General features: G+C 39.1%; 1 protein-coding gene across 1 annotated transcript in view; it reads right to left on the reverse strand.

The window, feature by feature from the left end:
* The window catches only part of LOC133139197 (gamma-aminobutyric acid type B receptor subunit 2), a 90,862-nt gene that overhangs the window by 53,893 nt on the left and 11,250 nt on the right, over nucleotides 1-25,719 (reverse strand). The window contains exon 2 of the mRNA XM_061258592.1: nucleotides 12,401-12,538. Within this exon, the coding sequence (XP_061114576.1) occupies nucleotides 12,401-12,538 (138 nt within the window). The remainder of the gene's footprint in view (nucleotides 1-12,400; nucleotides 12,539-25,719) is intronic.

The raw sequence follows: 25,719 nt of genomic DNA on the forward strand, positions 1-25,719 counted from the left end.
GATTGGCTAAGAAATTGGATGACCTGTTGTCACAGATGCCAACCACCTGTTGATAGAAGGCCTTCTTTAAATTACCCACTCCCCCTCTGTTACACGTCTGTCTTCCCCTACTCTCTGTCTCACACACACACTGACAAAAACATACACACACCCAGTTAATTTATTACTAGCTCAGTCTTATCTTTCATAAATTAAATATAGCTGGAAATAGCATCACTATAGTTTGTTTTCGATAAAGACTGATGTCAGACTGGAATGAAATACAATACAATTTCAGTTGAATTGAATGGGGAGAAAATAAATGCATGCTTTTTTTTCAAATGCTCTTTCAAAATGCTTTAACCCAGACAAGTTTAGACTTCAAGTACCGCAGGTTATTCTATAGAAGGAATAATTCAAAAGTATGTATAGTGCTGCTTGACTCAACAGTATTATCACAAGGAGATAGAGTACAACAAAAGATTTTTAATAGCCATTTATACAGAAGATTCAAGACCCATCCCTCCCTGATGACAATGTCTGTTTTCTTGTTTACAGAAATTCACTATTCATTAGTGTATTCACTTCTGTTCATTAAAATGGCATTAATTAGGGTCCCAAATGGTTTGGTGGTAAATACACCAATAATGAACCACAAATGAATATTTCCTGAGTAATTCCAATGAAATTGCAGAGAAAATGGGCATGGCAGGAGGAACTCAACACCAAGAAGCTGCACAAAAGAGAAAAGATATGTTTGAAAATCAGGCGTATTATAAGTGCATTAGAGTCTATAAATCCAAGTGAAATAAATCCAGAGTAGAGTTTAGTTACAAACAATTAATGAAACAGGGTGACTAAGATGGAAATGCCTTAAGAAACATTGTCCTCAATGGCAACATCCCATGCAAGCATGAGAGACTGAAAGGACTGGATATTGTCAGTCTCCGCCTTATAAAAGGATGTTAATGCAGTCCCATAATCTTTGGGACAAAAACATTATTTTTGACATGATTTCTATATTTGTAATCGAACGACATTTAGTTAAAGAGCACATTCTCAGCTTTAAAGGGTATTTTTATATGTTTTGGTTTTACCATGACGAAATTACAGCACTTTTTATACAGTAGTCTTAGTGTGTTTAGTATGTATGTTTAGTACTTTGTCACCTATCCTTTGCATGCAAACGTATCCCAGCCACTTGTCCATCAAATGCACTACCTTCCAGATCTAGATGAAATACAGCATTCCGGTGTCATCCCTGACACTGTTGAAAAATGATGGGTGGGCTGTCGGTAGCAATGTGACAGCTGATTATGGAGGGCTGGCTGGACTGACACAACAGAGCCCCCTAGAGCTCCTACCTATCATCTCTCAGCCAGAGAAGCACCTGTCAGTAACATGTTTGCCAAGTGTTTCATTTCCAAAACTGGGGAAAAGCCTACATTCTACATTTAATCTTCATTACTCCAGGAGCAACTGCTCAGATTTGAGTTTACTGTACAAACAATCAGATACAGAGCAGTGGCTTGCAGGTGAAGAAAGATGAATGGCATTTATGCCTCAATTACTTTACAGCCCTGTATTTCCAGATGCAGATTCAATGGAAAACGCTCATGGAAAAATGAATACCAATATTAGCTTTCACAGTCACAGTTCATTTTGGTGATCAGATCTAATCCAACTGTACGTCATCCAATCTGGGAAACGCCAAGCCCATGAAAGCTTTTGTAGATTTCAACTGAAACAGCTCACTGGAACTACAACAGCAATAGAGCAGTTCTACAATGAAATAGTCTGCCAAATGTTTGCAACAGAATGGCCATTTGCTTTTGGATGCAGGGGGTACTGTTTGGAAGAGACTATATTGGATGCTTCTATTGGCCCTTGCATTGAACCTGACCTCAATGGCCCTGCAGCCCTAAATCTGTGAGAAAAGCAGCAGCGAACCACAGCACAGTGAATATCCAGCCAAAGCCCTGCAGTGCAGTACTCTTTGCCAAGGTGGTAGTTTATAAAGTTGCAAAGAACACCTTTGACAATGTAACAAAGCCTCCAGGCACAAATGCTCACACACACTTACACTGTTAAACACACACACGCACACACACAGCTCAAAATTCTAATACATATGGGGCAATTTCTTTTTCTAATAAAAAGTTGAGCAGTTCTGTTTTTGACCTCCCACAGTCAAAAGCATCTTGTGGCCCGTAGTTATTGTTCATTTGATTATTGTTGGGTTTTAAAAACACACCATAACACACACTCGAATTTGTCATGCTCTGCAAAATACTACATATTGCTATAGTTAGTGATAGCTCTATAAAACTTGTGTTTTATTATTTCGTTTTAAAGCCTTTTTAAAGAATTTTAAAAAGAATGTAACCTTGAAAAGATGAGAAAGCAAACCTCCAGGTTTTGGAGAAGGGTTTAATGTTACATTATACGGAAAATATTTATTTGAAAGAACCTCCAAAATGTCGTCACTGACGTAGGAGATTCCATTGCTAGAATATTGTGGAATATGTACATGCTTATCATCTTACAATAATCTATGAGTTTGTCTATAAGTTTCAGACTTTAATGGGCTCAATATCCATCCATTTTAGAGATCGCATGAAACCAGCATTGCACATACCCATTTCTATTGAGGCATAATCCATAACTTTCATGCATATTGTCTCATGAATGGTAAATGGTAAATGGTAAATGGTCTGCATTTATATAGCGCCTTTATCCAAAGCATTGTACAATTGATGCTTCTCATTCACCCATTCACACACACACACACACACACACACACACCAATGGCAATTGGCACCAACCCGCTCGCCAGGGGCAATTGGGGGTTAGGTGTCTTGCTCTGGGACACTTTTACACCCCCCGGGGCGGGATTGAACTGGCAACCCTCTGACTGCCAGACAACTGCTCTTACCGCCGGAAGCTTAAAGTTACTCTGAACACACATTACTCTCCATATCGGCAATTCAATTTAGACCCATTAGAACCTCTACAATAAAAGAAAAAATCTTCAATGCCAGGTCAATCCAAAGGACAAACACAAACCCAGTTCCTGAAGGACTGAATTCAGTGTGATGGAATCTGCCCTGAAAAACCAAGCTCTGCATTAGGGCTCTTTGGTCGACAGTAAATAGAAGGTCAAATAGTCAAGTACTGTATACATTTCCATTTAATGCATATTTGGAAAATTCGATGATTCAATGAGATTCAATGACAAAAATGTATCTGTCATAAATGTACCCTCTAGTCATGAAGCACAACCAGAACAACCAACAAACTACAGCTGAAGTTCACCAAGATGTTCCTGGAGATTGTAAAGGGTAGGTGCAACAGACTTCTGTGGCATGATTAAGCAGCAACCTCCATAGAACAAAAGTATTCAAGTATACAAAAATATTATTCAGCAAAAGAATATGCCGACATAAAGTGGTATGTTATTATTTTCTTTGTTTTTCACCGGCAACACAGTCAAAAATATGCTTTTTCAGTCTGTTACGCACCAAGGCTAATGCCAGGCTTACTTACTGGCAGGGCAGTCACTGCCATACACTGCAATCATCACAGTACTTTTTCTGAATGGATGCTGTTGCATTTGTTTCTGGTGCAGTTTTGTTTTTGTGGACTTTGCCTTGCCTTGGCCTCTGGAGTTTTGTTTCCAGGGTTTCATTACTTGTTTTAGAAGAATTTTTTATTGTTTTTCCAATCCTGGATTCATAAAATGACTAAAACGTATACACACACATATACACACACTTCAGTGTGATATGCTTCTTTGGACTGTGGAGTGGAAAATAGAGCTACTACCTTCCACTGTGCCGAGCTGGTTTCCTAATCATCGAGACCGCCTAGGGAGACAGAATGGACCTGATTAGTGCATTTTAATGCTGCGGAGCTTTCAACCCGGAACGGTAAGCCTGGCCTCGCTCCTAAAGCCAAGTTTACCTGCAACTAGAACTGAGAATTATGTCAAATTTCTGCATCATCTGTCCACACCAGAACAATGGCGCACAAGCGATTTTTTAGGGTGAGTCAATGGGTTAGCAATCCAGGAGCACAGATGGATTTCTACTGGCAAGTGAAATAAAGCTGGATGAATGCACAGTAGTGAGAAAGCAGTGTGATAACAGTGATGGTAGAACCAAGTGTGTGTGAGGTGCGAAATCACAGACTGTTCTAATAGTTGTCTTTGCAGCTGGACTGAATGCATATCTCAGATGTCAACATCCTGTTCTGTCACTGGCATATCTACAGTATGATAGTGTCATATGTAGTAAGAGCAGACTCTATCTTATTTTTTAGATTCAGACCCTGCATTGTTAAAGAACCCAGGCTGCTGCCAGGCTGCTGGACATGAACCAGAACAAACTCTCTAAATCAAGGGCCTCATCTTTGCCCCCAAAGGCATTTGTTCCAATTGTTAATATCAGACTGCTGAAAGGTTTTGATGAACACTTAACATTGATTGAGAGTGTTGTCCTTCTCATTGCATTACAGTTTAGCAGAGCAAGCAGCCCTCTGTGTTCAGCTGTTTATTTTTAGAATGCATTGTGTAGAGTGTAGATCTGGTGGTTCTCTGCCAAGTCTATCTCTTATTTCGTTTCCATTCAGAGTGGAGATGTTTAGTCTCTGAATCCAAATGGGAAACAGCTGGGTTTTGATGGGGCGTTTCTTCATTAGCTCTCTCTTCATTGGGAAAGGAGAAAACAAATAAAAACAAACACCATTGTAAGGAATTTCAAGTGCTTGCTGCAACATGTAGCAGCATGCTGCCTGTACTGTATATTTAGTCCTGGGCAAACCACTTGGGTGATAAAGCTACTGTACAATGTACAAGCTACAAGCACACAAAAAACTAGAAAATCTGAATTCTTAAATGATCCTCTTTTGACCAGAGGCTTTTTACAATATCTTTGGCAAAATTGATAACATGAGTGAGAAAAAGAAAACAACAAAAATAACAAAAGCATTCATATTGCAAATCAAAAGACTGGACTTAAGTCCTCTGGAAGGGTGCTAATTGCTTGCTTTATTATTGCACCCTCTCGGGCAGTTCCCTGAGGTACTGGGGGCAGGGTCTGACTGAATGGTGCAGTCAGATAATCAGTTAGAATGGCTGTGCACTGTCACAGACTAAGGGGGAGAGGAAGATGAACTCTCTTCAATAGCAGCTTGTGACTGATACAAATAAGCTGGCCAGCTGGCCAACTGGCTGAAACAAATGGATCTAGACCTTTGGTCCTCACTTCTTGAGTGATGGGTGTGAATATACACTTACAGCAACACTTGATCTCTTTATCTTCATGATCTTCATTCATTCTTATGATAAATAATAATATATTTTATTATTATTATTATTATTATTATTATTATTAAATTAAACATAAGTAATACAATTTAAATACTACAGTTTAATTCATACACTAATACTAATACCAACTGCAGCCAATAAGATGATAATTTGAATGATAATTTGCAGGCTGGTTGGAAACAAAATGAAATAGTGAATGAGTGTATTTTTATTCGCTTTAGCGATTTCTCTGATTGGGTACACATAACTGAATAATCTGTATCCATGGATGAAAATGTCTCCATCACACATGCTGTTAGTCAGAGGGCAGGTCCTCTGAGCCCCTCTCGCACAGGTGGTCAGGCTCCTTTGTGCTGGGTGACCTCAGCTCAGCAACCCTGGGCTTACTGTTGAATTAATCAACAGTCTGGGCTCAGGAAAGGCCAGTTCATCACTGCAACAGCCTCCATTACTCCAGGGGAAAGAGCAGACAAGCACTAGATCTGGACGCAGGAATACTGTGCTTTCTGATGGAGCCTGTGTGGTCAGCAACCATACTTCCCCTGCCATGAAAGAACAGGAATGGGCAAACCCTGCAGGTGCAAGAATAACATTGAGAAGATGCTCAATGTGGCGGTACGGATGGTGCAGTGGGTAGCACTGCCGCCTCACAGCAAGGAGGTCCTGGGTTCAAATCCCCGTCGGCTGGGGCCTCTCTGTGAGGAGTTTGCATGTTCTCCCCGTGTTTGCGTGGGTTTCCTCCGGGTACTCCGGTTTCCTCCCACAGTCCAAAGACATGCAGGTTAGGCTGATTGGAGAGTCTAAATTGCCCTTAGGTATGAATGTGTGCGTGAAAGGTGTGTGTGCCCTGCGATGGACTGGCGACCTGTCCTGGGTGTATTCCTGCCTTTTGCCTAATGTATGCTGGGATAGGCTCCAGCCCCCCTGCGACCCTGTTCAGGATAAGCAGGTTAGGATAATGAATGAATGAATGAATCTTCTCAATGTTCTCAAAGTTGGTTAGATTTTATTGTGTTCATTTGTGTGATAATTTAAAATCAAGGTTACGTGCAATTTAGGACAGTTATCAGGAAATATTGGTTGAATGCAAAGGCTTTTATCAGTGATTTTTTTTTTTAAAGCAAAGTAAAGTGCACAATAACAATAACAACAAGCTTTTTTGACTATGGGCGGACAACAACAGCATTGCTCAACCATTTCATTTGATTTGAGGAGTGTGTGTGTGTGTGTGCGTGCATGTGTGTGTGCGTGTGTGCATGTGCGGGTTTGTCTATGGGCATGTGCATGTTTCTGGGACTGCCTTTATTCAAATGTGTGTTTCTATGGAGACTGGTTGGTTTCTGTGGGAGTATGTTCCTATGCAAGTTTGTTTCTGTGGAGATGTCTTTTTCTGTGGGAGTAGCGTTACTGTGGAGATGTCAGTTTCTAGGTTAATGTATTTCTGTCGAGATTTGCCTGTTAGTATGCAAGTGTTTCTGTGGGGATATGTCTCTTTCTGTGAGTTTTTGTGATAGAGCTTTGTTTCTGTGGGAGGGTGTCTATGCGGGGATATGGATACGCAAAACCTGTGGTTTTCTGTTGTTCCATACTAAAGCTCAGATTGTATGATTGATTCAGATTCACCCTATCCATAATGTGCTCTGTCATAGACTTTTGAGGAAAGAATTCAAGTTTCACACAATGGTGTGTATCAGTGTGTCAGAATATCACAGTGTTAGAAATTGAACAATGTTTGATTTAAAACAAATTCTGTGTATTGCTGGTCTTATTACTCGGTAATTTAAACAAATTGTAAATTGTAGCTGGAAAATAGGCGACAATAAGCCCAACTTAAATAATAAACATCATCAACATACACATTATCAATTCAGCTTTACCTTAACAACTAACTCATTCCGTAGTTATGCCTGAGCTATTATAGGGATTCTGCACTTGATTACATCATCCTTACAATTCTGCCTTTCCCAAATCAAACTCTTCATCTTCCAAAATGATCCTCCCAGGACAAGTGCTTAGTTTTCATTTGTTAAGGAACTAATGGTCAAACACTGATGATTTAAGACCACCATTACATTATGAAAGCACTTTAGTTAGAAGACATTCAAATATTTTCAAAGCAATGATAAATATTTAATGAAACTTCTAAAAGTTATTTCACTGATTTCCTTCTTTGGGAATGCTGGTGGCCCAACCCTGCTAGTACGTGTGTGGAAGCAGAGAATAATTGCCTTTACGGGAGTCATTTCAATCAGAAATGCTAATTGAACAGCATTATATATCTATCTGCCACAATGTATTCATAAACAACAGATTTGTTTGAAGATATAAGAAATATTCCTATAATTGCATGCAAAAAAAGACAAAATATGTTTATGTTTGAAAAATAAACTGTACACATATACAGTATACATACATGTACACAGACTGTATTTATGCATCCTTGCTTAATTTGCTGGAGGTTCAAGGCATTTTAATCTCTAAAATATGACATGTTCCCTTTATATGCATATTTTTCTATTTCTAGACAGTGAAATGGAGAGGGAAAGATAACAAGAGAGTTGTGAATTGATATACAGGGAGAAACATGTGGGAGAGATTTACATTTAAAATAGGGAACAATTGTGGATTAAAAGGCTGCACTTCAGTGGCAGGTAATCAGAGCTAACTCTGTGTTTCAACTTCCTCAAGCTACTCATGTTCCTGGCCCAGGCCTACAGGGGCAAGAGTAGGGTTCTGAGACCAGGTATACAGTGGGCTCCAGAATTAATGACAATGAATTCAACAAAGTAGCAGGAAATTTGTTGCTGCTAGGAAGCTGAGACTTGATAGGTAGATTTTCCAGCAGGACGATGACTCCAAACAGACATCAAAATCCACACAGAAATGGTTCCTGAAAACAAAATCCATTTGCTGCAATAGCCATCTTAGTCTCCAGATTAAATCCATCAAAACATGTGGTCTGAATGGAAGAGGGGGGTCCTTAATTGCAAGCCTAAGGATATCAATGTTCTCCATGGAGGAATGGTCAAAAACCCCTCAAAATGTGTTCTCTAAACTTATTACAAATTATAATAAAAGACTTATGGCTGTCATCTTTGCCAGGGGTGAAAAGTGGAAGACTTGTGGCCAGTTTGTTTTGTTTGTTTTGTGCGTATGATGGCAATGGAAAAAAAAATGTTTTGACTAAGGCAGCTCAATCACCATTTGGTATTTAATTTTAACTTATAAAACACATACATTGTTCTTCTTCTTCTTCTTCTTCTTCTTCTTCTTCTTCTTCTTATAATTATTATGATTATTATTAGTATTATTATTATTATTATTATTATTATTATTATTATTATTATTATTACTAGTAATAGTAATAGTAGTAGTATTTTTATTGCTGCTGCTAGTACTATAACTAATTCCCAAACAAACAAATACATTTTAGCTCAAACTTAAAGATAAATTGGGACAATATTTAGCAAAGAATTTCACAAACTTTGGCATAAAAAAAAAAGCAATTGGTTTGTGAATAATTATATCAGAGGCAAGAACTGGAGCTTATTTAGCTCCAAATTGTCAGGCTTAATAAAGATCAACATCTATAACAGCAATGGGTCTCATATTTAAATATTCCTTCTATGTAATTTTCACCATAATTCAGTTTTAACCCCTTCAGTGTTTTAGCATCATTCCATGTGATTATATAATCAGGCAATCATGTGGCAGCAGTGAAATGCATGCAGTCATGCAGATATGGGTCAGGCACTTCAGTTAATGTTAAAATCAACCATCAGAATGGAGAAACAATGTGATCAAAGTGACTTTGATGGTGTCAGACAGGGTGGTTTGAGTATCTCAAAAACTGCTGATCTCCTGGGATTTTCACACACAACAGTCTCTAGAGTTTGCTAAGGATGGTGTGAAAAACAAAAAACATCCAGTGAGCTGCAGTTCTACAGACAGAAACGCCTTGTTAATGAGAGAGGTCCGAGGAGAAGGGCCAGACTGGTCAAAGCTGACAGGAAGGTGACAGTAACGCGAATAACCACACAGTACACCACAACAGTGGTATGCAGAAGAACATCTCTAAACACACAACGCATCGAACCTCTGATTCAAAACACTACCACTTTTAGACCTGAGAAAGATTCAGTTTTAGTAAGAAATTCGTTGAAACAAATTCTTAGGCATTGAAGTGGAACTGAAACCTTGACAGCTGTCTACCAGGAATAGGACAGGGTATCCCTGTTGTAGGTCATGCAAAGACAGTTTAATCTCAAAAAGCAGTGATCGTTTCACACCCAGATTTTTCAATATGATTACTGTCATTCCTATCCAGTTTTTGCATTGTAGTTCAAATCAAGCACATTTTAACACATGGCTATGCTTCTTCAACAGTCAGGGGTGAGTTTCCCAAAGCATGTAGTAGCGGTAAGAATGTCTTTAAGTATCTTTAATGTTACAAGTGCTTCCCAAAACATATCACTACTCAAGCAGTATGGCGATTGTTAGTTTTTTTCACAACACCCTGGGACTAGTCACGAGATTCCAAGTATTGTGTACTGTATGCCATGTTAAATACCACTCAGAGTTTTTCAGACATGAGTAGTTTTGGGAAAGTAATCTTATGTTCTCCTGCTTCTGCAAGTTAAATTTTTGTTGATTAAAAAGGCTGTTCAAACTGCCTCAGTAAATGGGTAGACTATTGTCTCATTTCAGTTATGTTGGAGGCGATTATTAATGGTGATTAATGTCTTTAGAGTTACTCTTGAAAAATTATCCTCGCATTATGTTTTGGGAAACACACATGCAACTATTTAAAGAGCTTTCTTTCAAGACATTGTGCATATGTAAGTATGTTGTGCATTTTCAAGACACGTTGCTATCAGGAATTTCACCCCAGCCAGCACAATTTACATTGAATCACATGGAATATTGTCATTGATATATGGAATAGTACAATTTATCAAGTATCCATTTTTTTCTGATTTGCTCAACAAACAGTACCCATCTGCACATTTCCTTTCAGTTTAAAATATGTCCTGCTGTTTGTTGACAGACAGATTGCTGTATCTTACGATAACACTAAGTAAGCAATTTGCATGCTCCAATTTGACGTTATGGGTACCCTGTGTGCTCACAGGCAACTGCTCGTGGCAGGTTCTTGGCGATTTCTCTGCTTTATGGGATGACATCCAGTCCATCAAAATGATATGAAAATCAGCTCCAAAATTAATGGTAAGAATCATATACCTGCCAAAAAATTTTTCCATCTATCTTGTGCCATTAAAGAAAAAATGTCATCTGAGTGCACCCAATGATAATGCTTTACTTAAGATCCTTCTCATATCATGTCTTTTCACATGACCAATTATCCCCACTATAAAAACAAGAAATATCCAGGTTATTCCTGGTAATATGGGGCCCTTTTGCATATATTTGTTTATAGAAAAATATGTATTACACTTTATATTACATTTTGCCTTTAAAGATAAATTCAAAACATACCAGAAATTGCAGTATTTTAAGTGCCTCGTATTGTGCAGGTACAGCAGCACTGCTATTATGATATTGATCCCACTACTGAGGAAGAGGAAACGTGTGCAAAACCTTTTAGCACACACAAAACCAATAACATGATCAATGATTGGTCCTGGTATCTTATTTGCACCAATAATTGGTTCTGAAGTTCTTAGTAAGCGGGGCCCATAGAAAGAAAAAGAAATATAGCTGTCTTATCTACAATGTGCTTAAACTGTACCCATCTTACTAGAATACTATAATACCTAGCCCGCCCCTCTCTACTGTGTATAGACTGGTTCTTAGCTAATTTCTGGCATCCATTTTGGTGACGTGTTTTTTTGTTAAATTGATTGTCTTCTTTTGTTGTTACATCTTGAATGTTCTTCTGGGTTCTCATCTGATCAAACAGTCAGCAAGATTGGCGACATTGCCTCAAGAGGCAAGAGCAGTTGTCTGGCAGTCGGAGGGTTGCCGGTTTGATCCTGCCCTGGGTGGGTCGAAGTGTCCCTGAGCAAGACACCTAACCCCCAGCTGCTCTTGACGAGCTGGTTGGTGCCTTGCATGGCAGCCAATCGGTGTTTGTGTGTGAATTGGTGAATGAGAAGCATCAATTATACTTTGAATAAAGGAGCTATATAAATGCCAACCATTTACAATATTCCCTTGTGTGAAACTTTATTTAATATTTAATTATTCCCCCCCACATAGATGCTTTAATGGTTCTAGCTGATCCTGTTACCTCGTCGGGGCCAATGTAATCCTTCAACACTGTTGGCCTTGCTCTTATGCCTTGCTCTTATGCCAGAGGGATTTCTTTTGGCAAATTAGTAATTTTCTTCTGCTGGGTCATTTCACCAATGCTATTGGTCCACAACTTTATGTCTTGGTAAAGTTTGAATTAAAAATAGTGAGAGATAAGAAATAGCATTTGTTTTTCAAATTCATGGGTCATGTGCCTGGAATTCAATCAAGGAAATTGAACACACTCTCTACATCTGACCACCGAGCAATCAATGGCGGAATGCTTTGCTGCAGAAGGACTTTCACCATGGCAGACCTCACACCATATGTAGGAGAACTCCATAGGTCAAATCATTATGACCTCATTATACCCTCCAGCAATGCGTACTGTAGCTATGGCAGCAGAGTGGAGCCTATAAACAAACTCTCACTGCCTTGATCCACAGTAATATGTGGTATTCCTAGGGTTGGCAAAACTAGGAGGGGATCCACCCCCACCCCCACCCCCATTGAGAACACTGAATTAGGTATATTTAATTCCAGCAGGGGACCTCAAGGCTCAGACAAGTGTGTATGTTTGTGTGTGCGTGTGTATGCATGGGCATGTGTGTGTGTGTGTGGGAGGGGGTATGTGAGTGTGTTAGTGTGTGTGTGCATGTGTGTGCATGTGTGCGTGTCTATGTACATAGCACTTCACAGTTAATATTGCAACCTCAAAAAGAATTTGATATAAAATTTACTGGAACAGCCATTTTATTTAAAATGTACTAGACATACTATGCCTTCACAAGCGTAATAAACAAACAATCAAAAAAAAGTGTGATCCAAAGAGACTCCTACCTGCACGAGATTCCAGCCCTCTAAGGACTCTGCAATTATGGATGTCACAGAAGGACACACCCCTCCAAAGATCATCAGGTGTTTGGGGCCGAAGCAGATAGCATCAAAGAAGGCTCTCAGCCCTTTGGCATTGTCACACTGTGGGGAGAGACAGATGAGCACAACTATTTTAACTGCATTAAGTGTACATACAAGATGCACCTACTGTATATCTTAACAAAATACGGTATATTTACGTCACAAAGTATAAATCTGGATAAAAAATTATTGATATCAAATGGATATCATATTAATATGAAATATGACAGCAAAACTAAAACCAATGTTTCATTAAAACAGAACAAACAATAAAACATTGAAACCATGTTGACCAACAACTAACGAAACGAAAGAGGAAAAGGTGAAGTTGTGAAGGACAATGTTTTTAGATGCATGTTCATAGCTCAAACAGTTCAGCTGAATCACGCTGGCATAATCAACATGAATTTAATTGAACATACAGACAGTACGACATAAAGTATATACAGTAACCTTAGGATGCCCTTTGCACCTATGGTATATGATTAGTAGTCATAGCAGCAGCAATAATAACACTAATAATAGCAACAACAACAACAACAACAACAATAATAATAATAATAATAATAATAATAATAATAATAGTAATAATACAAATAAAATAAGAAGAATAGCTGAGTTACAGTGTGTGTGCTTTCCCTGCTAATAATCACAACACTTCCCAAAGCAATGAGTGCCATAGCTAAGGCATTATCTTCTGCAACACAGCTGAAACAAATGATGTTTAGTTAAATAGCACCCTAATTTGAAGCATTTGAAGTGCAAGCTTTATTTTCATTTGATATCTTGCTGCAGCAGAGCTAGCTGTTTTACTTGAGGACTTCTTGATCTTATTGAGGACGAGTTTAATCTAATTTTGCTTTTGCTGTCCTAAGCAGCAAAACAGGGGTCAACAATGCAGTTATTTTTTAATGCATTAAGACAGCTTTGTTCTGACACTTCAGTAAGCTGCTGTGGGGCTAATTAATCATTCGTTACGGCATGTCAACATTTCAGGCAACAGTAGCACTTGGGGCAGAGACGTTATCCTCTTCTTATATACGGCTATGGAAATATTATCTTAAAATTCACTATACTGTAATATGATATCAACATTATTATCCTGCTTAAACATCTCTACTTCTTATTTTCCCATTTCAGTCTTGGCTTATACTGGGTGTAACAGAGAATTATTTTCCGCATGGGGAACTGTGGTACCCTCCATCTGCATGGCACAGCAGAAGATCGGTTCACCGAGAAAAAGGCCTATGTCTGTAACTATGGGAACTAATCATACTCGTACTGGCTTTAGGGGGTGATGTCATCTACTGTAGCAAACTGTCACACACTGATACACCATGCAGCACCACTACATATGCACTTATGCAGAACAATACCATCGCCGAACAGGTTAACACATGCACTGCATTCATTCCAACGACCATTGTAAATAATGTAAAAAATTTTGGATGACAATGTATGCATTGATTGCATGATGAATGTTAAGGTATAGTTCTTTTTTCATTGCATTCAATTTTGTATTCAAAAACAAGTAACGCCAATCAACCACCTGAAGCTCAGGCAATAAAGCATTTTCACGTGTTGCTTTATTAAGAGGGCATTCAGTCCCATCTTGCAGGCTTTGACCACATCACTATGGTAACCAGTGACACTTTGATGGTCACTGAAAAAAGAGGTCTAGCAGTGGCACTTACATTTAGCGGTCACTGGGTATCGCAATTGTGGGGCTATTAATCAAAACCTATTCAAATCACAGAGTGTAGGAGTGAATGGGGGGCACAAATTAGAGTCTGATTGGAAGAGTGAGCTTACTGGAGAAAAAAGCCACATGTTTTTGTGCCGTGTCAATGGCTGTATTTTCATTGTGGCCAGAATATCCGTAGGCAGTTACCATACGGAAATGCAGTTCTCTCACACATACACTTTGTGAAGTTTCACAATATACAGCGCACGCTTTGAGATTACCTATGGAACTTGCAACCATTTTTGGATAGTGTTAAACAGAAAAAAAGTGTTAAACACAAAAAAACGTTGCCGGTGTAAGAGGTATTTATTTTTATATCTAGCACTATATGTGTGACTGTCTATTATTGCCTTCCCGACAGGAAATCTGTTATGTGCCCTTTGGTCAGAGAAAGCTTTATACTAGTATTTTCCAACTAATGCCCATCACACATCAAGAGCTGGACACTAAACATTAATATTTTGGATGTCTTTGAACAATTGTCATATGATATCCAAAGCAACCAAGAAAATACTGGTAGATAAAGGTTAGATAATCAAATGAAAGATTTAGAAGCAAAACACATTTTTTAAAAAAACATCTAAACTTGCAGATAAAAGGTTTGGAAATTGAGCAACATTTTTTAAATTAATTATTACAGTGTAGTAAACTGAAACTGTCATTATCCATCCATCCATTATCTGAACCCGCTTATCCTGATCAGGGTCACAGGGGGGCTGGAGCCTATCCCAGCATACATTGGGCAAAAGGCAGGAATACACCCTGGACAGGTCGCCAGTCTATCGCAGGGCACACAAACCATTCACTCACACACTCATACACTCATACACTCATACCTACGGGCAATTTAGACTCTCCAATCAGCCTAACGTGCATGTCTTTAGACCGTGGGAGGAAACCCACGCAGACACGGGGAGAACATGCAAACTCCGCACAGAGAGGCCCCGGCCGACGGGGATTCGAACCCAGGACCTCCTTGCTGTGAGGCGGCAGTGCTACCCACTGCACCATCCGTGCCGCCGAAACTGTCATTATGCACTAGCTTTTTAGTAGTGGATTATTCCAAGTGAATGTTACTTAAAAAACAATGGTCCTTCAATAAGTTACAGTTGGTCAGTACTAGCCATGTAAAACATTTTATTGACAATTCAACCCTATTATGTTAAGAGTTCCCTGAGGTACAGAAAGTTAAAGTTTAGCACCTGTATGGGCCACCAGAATTATCCACAAAGAAATCTGAGGTAAAAATAAAAATAGTAGCATATTTCCCCTTACAGCGACAGATGGGCAAAATAAGCCCATGCAACAAATGCACAGTTGGTACAGGACTTCTGAAAACATTATGTGTATTGCATGTTTACTATTTAATCCCACCAAAATTTTAAATGAAAGAAATCATACAGTATCAAGATGAAAAAAAGGATGACTGTTTTTTTCAAACACTGAATGGGGTCAAATTGACATAACATAATAAACATAATAGGAGGGTTAATCATTTGATACTGTTAGGCAAAGCATTTCACAATCCTGCTTGTTACAGTGGTACATTTAGCTTGCCAAGAAACTGACAACTTCACTAACAACTTTTAAAATGGATAGTTTCAATTTGGAGTCTGGAGTCTTGTTTGAATGTGTACATTTCCCCAACATGAATAGCCCATATTAAATATCCTGTGCAAACATAAATGTATGATAAAAAATAGGCAATTAATGCTATACTATTAATAAGCACTCTGTTGACGGATTGCGCATTATTTATCCCACCAGCAAAAGCATCCTTATACTGCCCACTGCTGGGGGCTGTGGTACTTTTCTGCTGTTTCTTACAGGGCAATTTACAAATAAAGTACAAATATGTCATCATAAAAATCATGGCTAGGTTGAAGTTACTTTCATATCAGCAGACAATATTTTCTGACTGGTTGATTGTACTAAACCTTCTACATCTGGATTACATCCACCATTGCCTTTGTCCTTTCACCACTGAAATTTGGTTGCATAAAGTGAGATTATCATGTCACTCCTAATTACCAATATAATGCAGGCAAACAAATGCATTTATTAGGAATCACTTGTAACTAACAACAAAAATTTGATCGCATTTTAAATCCACCCCCAACACATTTTTGTACCAAAATATAATTATGTGAATGATTGAAACAGTGGCCAAACCAAATCAGATGAAACTCAAGACTCAAATCCAAGAATCAATACCATGGAGGGTCGCTGATCTCTGTTGTATGTCCTGTATGTATGGCTGACACTGTGGTCCCAGTGAAGGGAAAGAAATCGGTCTGAGAAATGACTGAGTCCATACAATATCTTTGCAGAATTGGAGACAATGCATGGCCCTTCACCTTTTCCAAACAGAGAAAAGATTTCTGGGTGATTGCCCTCCCTGTGGGAGGCAGTAATGGGCTTTAGCCGACTTGCACCCTGCCTCAGTTCATTCAGGTCCCATCCATCTCGCTGACAGCCTGTGATCTTGGTGAACCAGCTGCCATGCTGTAAGGAGTCAAACTCAGGGACTCTGACAGATCCCAGGTCAGTTTGGGCACTGCAAGCCCAAGGCCACCCATAATAGCTGCAGGGTAAGGAGGGTTGTAGCACGTTTGGAACATGGGTTCACTGCACTCACTGGCTAAACAGTGCACAATGATGCACTGATAACCTACTGAGCTAAAGCCACAAATCCTCATCTAAGAACCAGTCATACTCCCATAAGAGGGGCTGATATTAAATCCCATTTTCAATGCAGATCAGTGTGTTGCTGCGTCTGTGTCCACTCCCTCTCTCCCTTCATAGTGTCCGGCTGTGCTGGTTTTACAGCATGGTCCATTACTCCAGCCAAAGACACGGCGTACTCTCCGAGCTTGCAGCGCATTAGCCACCCGGCTCTGTCATTAGTGCCTTTTTCACAAGTGAATTAGAATGATTAGGACGGAGCCTTCAGTCATAAGCTATCATCGCAGAGTGCCTTGATTGTAATTAGGGAACACAGGAACTTGCCTAGATCCTGCATTGATGTTGTTTTCATATTGACATTGAATTCACGGTTGTGGATACCGTTCCGTGAGAACTTCGCCATTTACAAAAGAGATTTTTGTGTACTCAACTTCAATCGTCTTTACTTTCGTCTGTAGCCGCTGGAGTTAATCCGTATAATTCGCAGCTCGCTGGCTATTATGGGAGTGTAAATGTGTTTGCGGAGCTTTGCGGTTATTTGGAGGATCCAATGGATAATTTTACTTTCAAGTTGGAGTTTTATTGTTTGCATTTCATGGGCAATCAAATGTACTTTACTGTAAGTGGTCAGGTAAAAGAAAGATCATTGGGCACAGCTTGAGTAAACATCCCACAAAACCTAAATAAGGCAGCAAAGGTAGCTTTTTCCTTGGATGAGTTTAGGAAGCCCTGCTGTATAGTCAAGCAAGAAAATACATTTGTCATTTCAAGGATGAATTATATTGCAAAGACCAGAACTATACAATATAAAAAGGCTAAGAAATTCAACTTGTGAGGTTGCAAGTTATTGCAAACACTATTTTAGTTTTAGTGTATGTTTTCAACTGCCCTAGGCAGTTTGTGTGCAATGACGGATAATGCAATTATTCTAGAGAAGCTTCTTGACAACCTGCTGGCCTTCTTATAGCAGGTATAGGGCATTTCTGGTCTAAAGCAAGAAAATACACTTCAAGACAGTCCACAGCAGTTCAATAATCGTGCCTACAGAGCCTGTACATACATAAAGTCATGCACATTGTGAATGTAAGAATTGTTTTTAATATAACTTAAGTTGTTTTTTTGTAGTTCAAGTGGATAATGCTTAGAAAGTTTACACAATGCCAGTAAACTTGGAGACAATATGGTTTGGCACAATGCTATAGTTCTGTAGTTTTAATGCTGTGAAGTAAACAAAATTATAGTAATGAACTAGTAATGAAGGCTTTGCATTTAATTGTTTAATTGACATCTTTATTTTTTTATTAAAATCTAAAATGTTAGATTCAAGAAGAAAAATAAGAAAAAGGGACAACAATAATGTTGAAATTACTTTTGTGAATGCTCACAATAACAGTGATTGCCAGAGGCAGATAAAATCTGAAGCATGAAGTCTCGTAATGGTTTTGATTCCAAGGGAAGATGTCAGGCTATCAGGGCTAGAGAATATAGTCCAGGGGTGGACAAACATGTTCATTGAGTCATCAGCTGTGATCCTGCAGATTTTCCACTAAGTGCACAGTCATGTTTCTACCATACACACTGAAGCAAAAAACAGATGAATGTGAAGACCACCTTTTTATTTCTTATTTCTTATGTTATTTCATTTTATTTTAATACGAACCCAGATTAAAGTGAATGCAAAAACTACTACACATAGAAAAGATAAATAAAACAATCAAAAATGCGCCATCTATTTTTCAAGGACATTTGGGAATACCATTGTTGATAATAGGCCAATTATAATGTATGTGTATGCTCTGTAAATGTAGTGAGGGTTATCTTATTCTGGTAATAATTCCTAATTTGTGGAAAGCTTTAGTGTTACAACTAAGATGAATATTCTTCCACAACACCATTTGTATATGTCACCATTAGTGATGGCTGTATACCTCCTAAAGCCCTCCTGGGACATTAGCAATGGTAAAACACAAATAAATGTAAATGGGTCTGCATTACCTCACGTGATGTTGGCACAGAAGCATAAACTGAGTCGAGCACGTTAAATATGTGAGGACCATCACTGAAAGTTAAAGGTATAGCACAACATTCACACATGTAAAAGAATAACCATTTTCCCTTTCTGTTTATTTGAATTGATGATAGTTCAGCTACTGAATAGTCATATTGTTTCTTCCAGGCTCTCTCCTTTTCCACTTTGTTCTGCTCATCAGCCATCAACACAAGTGAGTGTACTATCGTGGAAGTGCCTGTTTCTAATCATTCTGTGATTAGTTATCGATCCAAAGAGCCATCTTGTTATGGATTACTGGAATCAGAGACACAGCTGTTTTCTTCCCAGTCAGAGAAAATGCAAGCATTTTACTGTCAAACTAACAAAGGGTTGGAATGACCTCTGTAGACAGTGTTGGGTATAGCTAGCCAGCTAATCCTATTAGCTGAACATGCACCTTACAGGCAAAGAAACACTTAGACATGTCAATCAATTGTTGTGGGTGTGGTCATCCACGCGCTCTTCACCTTTGCCCTTCAAGGGATGGAGCTGACTTGCACTCTGATATGAACCCACACAGTGGATGTGTGATGCATAGCCCGCAGAAAAAGAGGCCTGCCTTCTTTTTAGCGATATAGAGATTCTTCCTTAGCACAAATGGTGCTAATGTCAATTAACGAGGCGTCCCGCATGAAGTGTTAATGAAGTGGTACCTTCTGGCAAAACACAGCTGCCATTAACTGGTGCAGCAGGCATGCGATTATGCAAAGTGCCATCATTTACACTACAATGCTGCCAATGCTGTTCCGGATTTCAGGAGCCATGCAGGGATTTTAAAGTGCGAGCACATACAGTACAAGTAATTATCAACAGCAACAGACCACTGAAGACAGGGTTAGGAAAGAGCTCCTTGCAGGTATTAGCCATATATGGATTTGGAGTGTGACACAATCGACGGCAGTCGAACAATCCCACAATTGTATGGGAATGATATTCTCGGCTCACTGACCAAGGTATTTAGGGGTTTCAGTTGATTTCATCCAAAGAAGATCACAAAGGAAAGTTATTTTTTTTAAAGAGTTTAAGATTAATTATAGACACATGCCCTCAAGCCTGAAAAATGTTCAGCTCTCCTTTTACCAGCATGAACGATTAAGGGAATGTTTCACAAAAGCTGGGTGATCGGACACTTCTGTCACATACTGTCAAGAGCCAAAGCCTGAAATGGTGTTGCCATGGCTACCGAGAACGAATGTCTGGGAAAGGAAATTAATTTTGATGCAAGGCCAGGGCACAAAGAAAACGCATTTTCTCAAAGGAAGGAGGAAGTGGTGGGGCCTACACTGTAGGTGTGGAATTTATAGAACCTGTCAATCTGTCTCAGAGACATCCAATTTATACCTTAAAATTCATTATTTTAAGACATTCTGTTGAGTGTCCATACATGCAATTAGGTGTGTGCATTCAATTAACGATGATAATGGTGTGTGTTAAATTCGTATGATGTTAGGTAGTTCAGGTTAAATTTAATCATCATTCTAAATTCATACGCTGCCTGGCCATACGATTTTGAGCCTTTAAAAACTATTATCAGCCTGTGAAATTGTGAATAAGCAGCTGCAAATAACAAATGACTTTAAAAGGGTGAGTTGGACCAGAAATTGTGAACAAGAAGCTACGAATAACAAAACAACCTCAGCCTCGTTTGAAACCTTGAATTTATCCAACATAGATAGCTTCTCTATTTTGAGCTAACCAACCTACAGTATGTAACCATGCCAACAACATGCTGCAACAGTAGTCTCCTTGGCTTCAATTAGTTAGTGCCAGCAAAACCTTTATATTTTGAGGGTGAATTACCTCCAAATATTAAGGATCCTCCATTAAATTTTAGTATCTGGCAAGTCTGTGGTATATACAGTATGCAGATTAATCCATGTCAAGGGTTTGAAATCACACCTTGTCATGGATTATTCCTTCCATAGATAATAGTAGCCCCATTAATCAATGTACAGTAAGCTGTGCGATTTCCCTCTAAACTCCAATGAAAAATGAAACTACAAAGAACGTAACTGCACAACATCTAATTCAGTTTATACATAAAATGCATGTGTGATTAAAGAAAAGATACATGAGAAATGCATGAATAAACAAATCATGACATCATCAACAGCACCCCCCTCCCCCTCCCGCCTGTCTGGCTGCCCCTGATAAAGAGCATAATGTCACCCCTCTTATAATATTCCCAGCCAACAGAATTATGGAAGAGATTGTGCTCTATAAGCAAAACTGTCTACCCAAGCAATGCTGTGCTCTATACATTTGATTGGTTGACAGGACCCATTAGGAGCACTCGGGATACAAATGAGCCTGTCACAGCAAAGGCAGTCTGGGCCACTCTGAAAAATGGCTGTTTTGGGAAGGCAATGGGTTGTGGGTAGTCGTGTGATTATTCTCAACAAAATGTCAAAATTCCACCATATGCTGAGATTGAATATTGGGATATTTCATTACCCTCACCCCGCCTTTGGCATATACAGTATGCTTAAACTCTTTAAAAAAAACCTTTGTATAACTGGGTTGTGTCCCCTCTACCCTGCTCTATTTAATTTATCTTTTCATCAGTAATACACACCAAACACAAATCATTATTTTTTTTTGAAGGCTTGAATAGAATAGATAGAAGTCAAGACCTTAAAGCGTATCTGCTCTAAACCAAACTCCTCCTGTGAAATTATGAAATTAATCTTGGTCAGAGCTGGGTGGCAGGCCAACAACTGCAGCATACCCCCGGCCCCTTCTCATATTTCTGAGTATGTGGGTTATGTAATAAAACTGCAGGTACTGTAGTACCACATGGAGCAGCACCCTTACAAACCTTGGGTCCAAAGTCCAGTGTCATTACCATTGTAATACAGTAACCAGCGACAACCAGTTAGAGACATTCACATACAAAGATGCCTCCAATAATTGTACACACCTAAACTCTTTTCATTGATAAATTATAGTAGAAATTCAGAGATACAAACCTCAAAGTTATGGTCTGAATAACAACAAGAATCTATGATAAGCAGCAGGCATGGGTCAAATATTTGTTTTTGATCTACACTTAGTTTACAGAGCTTGTCTAGTGCTTGTCTTGTCTAGTGGTAACCCATGAAATACTCTCAAAAAGTGCAAACCCCACCATCTGGTGCTCTTGGCATGCTCAATTGCACCAGGCAATATCAATAGAGCACAGACTATTTGAATCCAAAACAAATAGGTATGTGTATTAGACCCAGGCCTGATAAGGAGCTTGAAAAGGAATAGTTGTTACTTTTGGGTGCATACCCTGAAGGAGCTCATGAAATTACTCATTTTCGAATTCATATTTTCTTCGTTAAATCAGTGATATAAAATGTTGAGTGAGTCATTTTTTATGGGAGTGGAATAAATGAAAGAAAACAATGGTATCTGCAATGTATTCATGCATTGTTTGACACATTGTTTGATGGAAGCGTTTAGTGATTAACAGTGCTACAAGCCCATTAAGTTGGGTCGCGGGGCTGCTGCTCTCCTTTCAATACTCCTTCACTGACGGCATATTTAATAACACGGCAGGTTATGTTACCGTATGGTATAGCATTTTCTCATGCATCGGCAAACCCAGCTGGTCAACCTGGAGCCCTGGTCTCACATCACACGCTTCAGATAAGAGCGCATACTTGTCTGCACTCTCCTAAATTGACAGTGGAGGTTGTGGTAGTTTGTGCTGATAAATACAATTGAGTTTTCCAAATTTGGTGTGAAAAAAAAAGGGGGGAGAGGTTTAAAACAATACAGATTGTGCAAAGAATCTGGGCCAACTTTAGCATTGTTTGTGAAATGAAAGCTTTAACAGGATATTTGTCATCACAAAATTCAAACATGGCCGAAAGATGACAAGATAAATGCCAATGTTTGTGACTGCTGTGAATAAAAAGAAGGAAACAATGTTAAACAGGTGCCCTGGGTGTTAAATGGGTACCCTGGGTCTGTTGCTGAAGTATAACTGTCTCAGGAAGGCCATCACTCATGAGAAAGGAAGAGGTGTTGGGCTAAGAGATTAGCACAAGCATTCAGGGACAATCCTGTCCTGCCAATCAGAAAATGTCAACTGCATTTTGATGAAAAAAATAATTTGGATCAACTCATTCACACAAACCAATTAGGCAGGTACTTAAAATAATCCATTCATCCAGTGCAATTCATGCAGTGTATTACAGTGTTGCAAATGACTGTGAAATTGTCTTCTGTGAGCAAGCACAAGCTTATGTAACATAGTTTTTTTCACCTCTCATGTTTGCCCTCTTGCCTAAGAAGTGCCAGGTATTTAAGCGATTGTGAAGTGATGCATGACATTTTATTTCACATTCATGTGGTTGGTTACGTTAATCTGCAAGTGCAAGAGCACATGCATACGGGAATGTTGAGAACCGCAATACAGAATGGCAGCAAGAAGGACGCTAAACTAGATGGAGAAAAGCAGCCTGCAGAAGGTTCTGATGTCCATCGATATTTAATAAAACTGAAGGGGGAGGCAGGCAGCCCCCTCTCATCAAGCTATGACCCGCCATACATGACTGAGCTGGCAGAGGCATTCAATATGGTTTCAGAATGTATTCATACAGAGCTAGAAAACATGCTTGCAGTATTTAACATTTATATTCATGGGAAAGGTGTGAGCGCTTTTGATGTAAATTGGGAATGGCATTTTGGGTCCATTAGAGAGTGGATCAGCTCCTCTTGAGAACAGTGCCGCTGAGTGTCCTTATATAACCTCTTTGCACCAGCCCAGGCACTGCGCAGACAGCCTGCTACACAGAGGCACACAGAGGCACACAGAGCCAGAGCTGACAGAGTGCTGAAGAAGCCAGCTGTGTAGCCCGCAGGTTTCATATTCACATTCTGCTTTCCAGGCTGCTGCCATACCCTTCAGTGTTTGTCTATAAATCAATGGAATATCAAACAGAACTAGAGTGGTGCTAAAGATTTCCTAAAGAAAATGCGGAGTGTGATTGTGGCAAATTATTACTACTGTGGACTACTGCTACTACTGCTAATACTATGGTGTTTAAATATTTGCATTTACAAGCTGGTGTGCAGGTGTGCAGGTGTAGCATATAGCTAATTTGCATAAATAATGTGGATTGGCTGAACTGGAGACTGTCCGTTAGAGAGAGACTAGAGTGTGAGACTTAAATGCTCATAATTCAAAAAGTATAAGTACTATTCAAAAGCTTGAGAGAATTAGTATGGAACGCTGAACATTCTAATGTATTTGTGCATGTACTCTCAAAAGCGATTAATGGCATTTTTGAAAAATGTAAGTTCCAACTGTCACCACTCTAGAAACTGAAAACTCCACCATTCATTCCTATGGGACTTTTTTCCTTGAAAAAGCTGAAATATATTGGAAATGAATGGGAAAATATCAAAAAGCTATGAACAAGCACACCATTCTGGACCAAGCCAGACATTTCTAGATGGTTTGGTGTCGATAGGTCACACACTGTGAGAGGTGCTTCGCAATCACACTAATAAAATAAACTCAGGAGGGATGACCAGATGGACCCAATATTTAGTACAGACGACCCTGTAAAGATCAATCACACAGCCCACGGCAGAAAACATGTTTGCTGTTATATCTGTTCACAGATACATAGTGCAGTTGTGCTTTATGTGCACCATCATGTCAATTTGTCCTGGGGGTGAGTTATGCCTTGTTTGGGAGCCTGCAACACTCTAGAAAAAGATGTGATCAGATACAGATCTATTCTCAGATGTACCTCCATGGGTGGTAAGGCACAAAAATATAATTATTATTTTCTGACTACATTTAATGTTTTTCTACTTGTACAAATGGTTTTCTTACTCCAATTACTTAGAAAAAGGCAACTTCTGCAAGTTTGTAATAAACCATTGGAAAATTATAAAATGGTCAACCATTTAATTTAACAGTTTTATTAAAACTAAAATGAGTCCTTGCTAAAGTGGGTATTGGTTCTGGCTCATAGTAAAATATAGTACAAATAATAATGATAACAATAATTAATGACTTTTTTTCCTCCAGCTCAGAAGATTTTGTGCAGTCCATCATTCCTATAAACAACTTGGTATCACGGCTGTTCAGCGATGCAATACACACTCCTGCACTTAAGCACTGTGCTACACTGAATCTCTGTGGTTTATTACATCTAAAATAGATGAGGCCCAGAGAAATGGCTGGAACACAACAAACTCAAAACAGGAGGGCACCCAAGAGAATGATCACTCATTCCTACAGCAGGTCAATACCAGTATTGAATTTATTTATAGTCGCTTAACTTCCCTCTTTTTTCCTCTTTAAATCACTGAGAGAGTGCAACAGAATGGGGGAAAGAGAAAGAGAGCCAGAGAGAGAGGCAGTGTCTAAGAGAGAGAGAGAGAGAGAGAGAGAGAGAGACTTTTGCCCTTTCAAATGTGTACATTACCAGCCTCAAATGGACACTGTATCAATATGGGGTGATTAAGTGGTTGGGCTTGTACCTAAAGACCAGGATTGAAATCCCATTTGGAGCACTGCTGTTTCATCACTGAGTAAGATGCTTAACCTGATGTGCTTCAAAACAGTAAGTTTCCAGATTTATAAATGGATAAATGCCAGGTACATTGGTAAAATAGTCACGCCTTGTGTAGACATCTACTAGTAAATAAACAATGTAATTAATAGAGGAAACCTGTACATCATTGGAGATGATGGGGTGATATAATTTGCAGAAGTCTATCAAGGGAGGCACTATCAAGGGAGGCACACGAGAC

This window comes from Conger conger, chromosome 1 (assembly GCF_963514075.1).
Source record: "Conger conger chromosome 1, fConCon1.1, whole genome shotgun sequence".
In the NCBI taxonomy this organism is placed as follows: Eukaryota; Metazoa; Chordata; class Actinopteri; order Anguilliformes; family Congridae; genus Conger; species Conger conger.